Raw genomic sequence first — 7,208 nt, forward strand, 5'->3', positions numbered from 1 at the left:
AATATAATAAAAATGACAATCCTACCTAAATTAATTTACTTATTCAATGTTATACCTATCAAACTACCAAAAAATCTATTTTATAGAACTAGAAAAAATAATAAAACTTATCTGCAAGAACAAAAGATCAATGACATTAAGGGAACTAATAAAAAAAAAATGTGATGGATGGTGGCCTAGCAGTACCAGATCTTCAAACTGCACTACAAAGCAATGATCATCAAAACAATCTGGTAATGGAGAGGAGATAGAAGAGTTGATCAGTGGAACAGACTAAAGGTAAATGACCTCAGCAAGTCAGAGTCTGATAAACACAAAGATCCAAAAATCCCAGTTTTTGGGAGAAGAACTCACTATTTGACAAAAACTGCTCAGAAAATTGGAAAACAGTATGGCAAAAATTGGGTTTAGATCACCATCTCATATACCAAGATAAGTTCAAAATGAGTATATGACTTAAACATAAAGTGATATTATAAGTAAATTAGGTGAACATAGAATAGTTTCCCTGTCAAATCTATGGAGAAGGGAAGAATTTAAGACCAAACAAGAGAGAGAGAACATTACAAGTATAAAAGGAATAATTTTGATTATATTAAATTAAAATGACTTTGTACCAACAACACCAATATAACTTGTGAACTGCTCCAACCATTCTGGATGGCAATTTGGAACTATGCCCAAAGAGCGCTAAAAGACTGCCTGCCCTTTGATCCAGCCATACCACTGCTGGGTTTATACCCCAAAGAGATCATAGATTAAAAAGACTTTTACAAAAATATTTATAGCCGTACTCTTTGTGGTGGCAAAAAACTGGAAAATGAGGGTATGCCCTTCAATTAGGGAATGGCTGAACAAACTGTGGTATATACTGGTGATGGAATATTATTGTGCTCAAAGGAATAATGAACTGGAGGAACTCAATGTGAACTGGAACAACCTACAGGAATTGATTCAGAGTGAAAGGAGAAGAATCAGAAGAACATTGTACACAGAGACTGATACACTGTGGTAAAATAGAATGTAATGGACTTCTGTACTATTAGCAATGCAATGACCCAGGACAATTCTGAGGGATTTATGGTAAAGACGCTACCCACATTCAGAGGAAGAACTACAGAAGAGGAAACACAGAAGAAAAACAACTCTTGAACACATAGGTTGATGCGGACATGATTGGGGATGTAGACTTGAAACGACCACACCAATGCAACTATCAATAATATGGAAATAGGTCTTGATCGACGACACATGAAGAAACCAGTGGAAATGAGCGTTGGCTATGGGGGTGGGGTGAAGGGAGGTGAAAGGGAAAGTAAGAACATGAATCATGTAACCATGGAAAATCTTTCCAATAAATAAATAAATATTAATAAAACCAAGATTAGAAGGGAAGCCACAAACCAGGAAAAAAAATTTTATAAGAAATTTCTCTGATAAAGGTCTAAATTCTCAAATACACAAAGAATTAAGTCAAATTTATAAGAAATCAAGTCATTCCCCAATTGACAATAGGCACTTTTCAGATGAAGAAATCAAAACTATCAATAATCATACAAAAAAATGTTCTATATCCTGCCTGATGAGAGAAATGCAAATCAAAATAACTCTGAGTGTCACCTTACACCTAGCAGACTAGCCAATATGACAGTAAAGGAAAATAATAAAATGCTGGACAGATATGGCAAAAATGGGACATTAATGCATTCCTGGTGGGGTTGGGAATTGATCTAACCATTCTGGAAGGCAAATTATGCCCAAGAACTTTAAAAGAATGCCTACCCTTTTATCCAGTAATACCTCTACTAGGTCTGTATCCCAAAGAGATTTTAAAAATGGGAATGGACCTGTTTGTACATAAATATTTATACCTGCACTATCTGTTATGGCAAAAAGTTGGAAACTCAGGGGATGTCCCTTGATTGGGGAATGGCTAAACAAATTGTGATATATGAAGGTGATGGAATACTATTGTGCTCAAAGGATAATGAACTGGATGATTTCAGAAAGAACTGGAAAGACTTGCATGAACTTATGTGGAGTGAAATAAGAATAACCGGGAGGACATTGTACACAATAACTGAAACACTGAGGGGCAATGAAATGTGATAGATTTTGCTACTAACAGCAATGCAATGATCCAGGACAATTCCGAGGGATTTATGAAAAAGATGCTATCCACAGCTAGAGAAAGAACTGTTGGAGTAGAAAGAAAGAAAACATTTGATTTGTCACTTGTTTATCTGGATATATGATTTGAGATTTGGGGTTTATAAGATTACTCTCTTACAAAAATAAATAATATGGAAATAGGTGTTGAGTGATAATACATATACAACCCAATGGAATTGCTTGTCAACTCCAGGAAGGGGGAGGGAAAAGGGGAGGGAAGCAACATGAATTGTGTAACTTTGGAAAACTTACGTGTAAATTTATTCCTGGAATACAATAAAGATAAAAAAAAAAGAAAAAAAGAGAAGAGTTTGGAGAACATATGATGTTCCTAAGCCAAAACATCCTGTCTTTTGCTTTATGATGAATGTCATTTCTTCCTGGAATATATTGTCATTTTATATTTAGTTACACAGAAAGAAGAGTAACTATGATGAGGAGAACATTGTATATCATTTTAAAATATAACATTTTATTAACTGGGGTTGGGGATTCAGCTAATTCAAAAGAAAGACATTGACAGTATAATGATTAGAATTCTTGAGCAGCAGAATTTCTTCATTTTAAAGTAGTTTATTAATTGACTAGTCATATATTGTGTATTAAGACCCCAAAATCTAAAAAAGACAGTTCTCTCCTCTAGCTCACATCTCTTGTCCTTATCACACTCTCTCACTTTATACACACACACACACACACCCCTCCCTAGTGAGCTCACCACTCAGTCCCTCCCCTGGACATCCACTGAGAAGGGGGTCTTAGGAAACCTCAACTCTTCCCTCATTACTTCATCAGGAGAAAAGCAGGTCCTTGTCCAAACAAGTCAGCCCAAGCTTTTCCCAGCCTTGTGGCTGGTCTAGCACACTCTCAAAATGGGTCAAGGTTCACCAAGGTTAGGCAGTCTTGCCCTCAATCCTTTTAGCTAAACAAGTTTCATAACACGGGAGGAAGGGAACGAAAGTCTGGAGCTTCGATCTTGGCCAGGCTAAAGGGAAATTTGTTCCATAAAAATATCACAATTCAACCTTAATTTTCAAATCAGGGTATTTATGAAAAACAAAGGATCTAAGCCTTGCCCTGTAACTATGGAAACTGGAGGATCAAGGGTCAAGAGAAGATGTTAAAGAGACTGACTGAGGAATGATTGACAAATCAGTGGCCAGATCTGACAATAACATGGTACTTGGCAGGGCTCTTCTACTTTTTGAACCTTCTCCATGGAAAACACAAGCTATACTTGGAATTGGATACTCTTCCATTTCACCCCTTCTCCTGAGTCATTCTCTACTTTTCAGCCTGGAATGCCTCTGGGACACCCAGAGGACGAATAGTCTGAGGAAAGGCAAAGAGTTTCTAAGCATGGGAGGACACAATTCACGAGACCTTCAATACCATCCAGAAACCCAGGGGCCATTTCATTGTCCTCTGCACCCAACCAGGGGCTATTTCGCCCCCCTGTCATGGTTTTTTTCCATTCCCAGAGTGACACTACATGTAACATCCTTCAACAGACACCTTCATGTTTTGGGAGGACCAGGTCTGAGCTGCAATTTTTTGGGCCAGAACCAGCATTCCCTCTCCCACAACAGCAGCAGGGGCAGAGAGGAACCCCTGGAGCCAAGTCTTGGAGGGAGAATTGGTTCTGACATATTTGAAAGACATTCAAAGAGTTCAGACAGGAAAGATGAAGCCCAGTGGAAAGGGCAGCCACCAGTAGCAGGGACAACAAAAGGTCCTCATTTGGATACAGATAGAACTAGAAGGTAGAAAGATCTCAGCCCCAAAGGAAATCAGAGAATTCTGGCTCAAAGGGAAGAATGCACAGAGACCTCAGTCCCAAGGAAAGAAGACAGCTTCTTGTTTGGAACTTGTCTACTCTTAGTGGGTTCTAGTATTCCCCACTGCCCCACCTGCCCCACCTGTGAAGTCCTGTGATCACAGCTGTCCTCCAATGGCACCCAAGGCCAGGACCTCAGGACCTCTCCTGCCTCTCCACCCCAAGCCCTGCCTTCAATTATCTAGAATGTCACTGCTCCCAGGAGCCCTCTTCAGCATACACTCCTCCGAGGCATCTAAACCACCCCAGAGCTTGATATTCTACCTAAGCAATCACCCACAAGGCTGGTCACTCTGAGAGCTCCCCCCTGATTCCCTTCCATACTCAAAGTATCCAGTGACACTGGACTCCTTCCTGTTCCTCACACGAGACTCTCCATCTCCTGACCTTGCATTTTCCTGGCCTCCTCTGCCTCCTGCCCCAGCCTTCACTACTCTTTCCTCTAGACTCTGCCCCCTGAGTGCACTGAATTCCTGCAGGTCTGGATGAAAATCTCATCTTCTGTAAGAGGCCTTTATGGATCTATCTTTTTTGTTTGATTTCCTACAATTTATCTTACACATATTGAAAGGAAAATTATTTTATTGCCTTTATTATTGATCATGAAACAAGGGATCACATATGCTCCTTCAGATAAGTAACTACAATGACTGTTTTTAAGAGTTAGACCCAGTGATTCCACTAATTGTATAGAAGAAATCTATTATAATAGCAGAATATTGGCTGTAGTATTGGACGGGATGGAGTTTGGTCTATTAGAATGTTGGAGCAATGAATGACATTGAAGACTTCTGTTGGAAGAATGAGAGCTTTAGGTCTGTGGAGTTATCTAGGAAGGCCCTGCAGAAGGAGCTGCTTCACTGGGAATGGTGAGTCTACAGCTGGCCTGAGGAGATCAGAGGAAACCAACCTTGACAGGTTCAGGGACTGTTTGATCCTTTGAAGATTTATGCCAGCTAGAAGCTCCCCAAACCACTGCGGCCCAGAAAGGCTCCTGTGACCCAAGTCCTGTGATGGCTCTGGAGGATTCATTAAATTCTCTTAACCTGGTACTGAACTTAGGACTTTGTATCAAAGGACTTTGTTACCAAACACACTGCATGTTCCTTAACATCCTCTGTACCTCCTGCCTTGTTCACGACATGCTAATTATCTGCGAAAAACCCATAAAACACACTGCTGTACGTCTCTATGGGATCTTTACTACAGGCTGGGTGGGGTGACATCTCCAGCTTTCACTTACCATGATTAAAAGTTTGGACCTTCAACTCAGAATTCTGGCCTGGACATTTCTTTATTTCTTACAGCTTGTTAATCTGAGGGGATTCAGGATTCTGAGATCCCTTAGGAAAAAGTTCTGGGGATGCTCAGGAGCTTTCCTTTTAGGGGGGACTCTCCGTTTTCTCACCCCTCATTAAAGATCCTGCTGTGAGCTGAGGTATGCCACCTTCCTGCCAGGCCCTGCCTCCCTCCCCACCCAGCTCCCACCCAGGCCTGCTCTCCTCCCTGGGGCAGCTCTCCTCAGCCAGCCCAGCCCCCTCCCCTGATGCCAGCCCCTCCCAGGCTCTTTCCTCCTGGGGCTGGGGAAGCCCCATCCTGTCTGTCACCCCCCCATTCCCCAGCACCTCCCCTGAGGCCCTCCTGGAGCCAGTAGGAAGGGCTGTGAGCAGGGAATGTAGGGGAGAACCTCAGTGACTGGCCTGGAGGCTGCCTTTGCTGGGAGGACAGAAGGAGGGCCCGGATGTCCTGAGCAGCCCCTGCCCTGCCCCCGGCCCTCACCTGCTTCTTTTTCCTCTGTCTAATGAGGCACAAAGGCCTGGCCAAGGCTGAGCCCCTGCCTGAGCCCCGAAGCAGCCCCGAGTCCTCTGGCCTGGAGGCAGGAGCCTGGCTGGAGCCCTTCTCAGCTGCCCTTCCAGCTCTGCCCGCCATGCCCAGCCCTTTCCTTCTGCTAAAAACGCTCCTTTTCCTGTCTGGGCCTCTCCTGAGCTCCCCCCAAACTCCTCCTGAAGCCTCCCTGGCAGGCCTGATGGAGCCGCCCAAGCCCGGGGCCTGGAGCTCAGCAGCACAGCCTGTCCCTGGGCCCTCCCTGGAGCTGGGGGACCTCGGGCCATCCCCGCTGAGGGGGGGCGTCACACTGAGGGGGAGGAATGAATGGCAGCGCCTGGGCCTGTGTGGCTGGAACCTGGGCTGCCTCTTTCAGGCAGGGGCTCCCAAGGCAGGAAACCCCAGAACCCGGGGGATGGGGGGCAGCCAGGGCTGACCCTGGAGCTCCCCCTGAGGACAAGCAGGGATGGCGCCCCCTGGAGGCCTGGCGGAGACACAGCGCCGAGTTCTGCGGGATTCCAGCCTGGGGGAGCCTGGCCAGGGCTGGGGATGGGCTGCACTCACCTGGGAGGGGGGCCTCGGGGTCCCGGGGGCCATTCCCTCTGGCTGCGGGCTCTCTGCTGGGGCCACACGGGGGTCCTTCAGGGGGTGGGAACCCCAAGGTGGGGGGACTTCCTGCTTGTGCGCCTGTAGGGGAGGGAAAGAGAGGGAGGGCTCAGAGGAGCTCCGGGGCACTTCCGTGGCCTCAGGGAAGCCCCTCCTCCACAGGGGGCAATGGGGAGCCTTAGGCTGGGAAAGGGCCTTGGACTGCCCAGGTCTGGCCTCCTCTAGGGCCAGCTTTGGCTTCATTCCCTTCAGAAACTGCACTGGGGGGACTGAGAGACTGCTGGGGGGAGGGGCTACTGGGGAATGCGGGGGAGCCCGGTATCAGGTGGGGGTGGGGAGAGCGTGCTGGCGTGTCCTCAATGCCTGAGATCGGGGCTCCTTCCAGGGCACGTGGGCACGGACATCCTTCAAATCCCCTCAGGCTCAGCCCCACACCCATCCTGAGACTGCAGCCCCCTCTCCAAGCTGCCTCCTGGCTTGGGGGAAGCGGCATTCTCTCCTCTGGGGAGAGGGCGAAGCCTCACCATGGCTCCTGGTTCAGATAGAGATGACCGGGTGTTTGCCCCCTTCTCTATGGTCCTTTAAAGCGGACAGATACAGAAAAACACAATGGAGATGGGGACACCTACACTGCCTCCCCTCCCCGCACCCCACATTTAAACCCCGCCTCACTGTCCCTGCCCCGCCTCCCTTGTTGCACATGCGCACACGACCACCCCACCCCACCCCCTCTGACTAACCCGGAACTCGTCTCTCCCCCCCCCCCCCC

At 46.5% G+C, this 7,208-nt stretch overlaps 1 protein-coding gene across 4 annotated transcripts in view; it reads right to left on the minus strand.

Moving 5' to 3' along the window:
- Nucleotides 1-7,208, minus strand: part of LOC123239797 (zinc finger protein OZF-like) — a 39,927-nt gene that overhangs the window by 22,671 nt on the left and 10,048 nt on the right. For 2 of the 4 annotated variants that reach the window (XM_044667093.1, XM_044667096.1), the window contains exon 1: nucleotides 6,398-7,078. In XM_044667093.1, coding sequence (XP_044523028.1) covers nucleotides 6,398-6,682 — 285 coding nt within the window. In that variant the 5' untranslated portion in view covers nucleotides 6,683-7,078. Of the gene's footprint in view, nucleotides 1-6,397; nucleotides 7,079-7,208 lie in introns of those variants that run through there. The other 2 variants (XM_044667094.1, XM_044667095.1) reach the window with 2 other exon arrangements.

This window comes from Gracilinanus agilis, chromosome 3 (genome assembly GCF_016433145.1).
Source record: "Gracilinanus agilis isolate LMUSP501 chromosome 3, AgileGrace, whole genome shotgun sequence".
NCBI classification, from domain to species: domain Eukaryota; kingdom Metazoa; phylum Chordata; class Mammalia; order Didelphimorphia; family Didelphidae; genus Gracilinanus; species Gracilinanus agilis.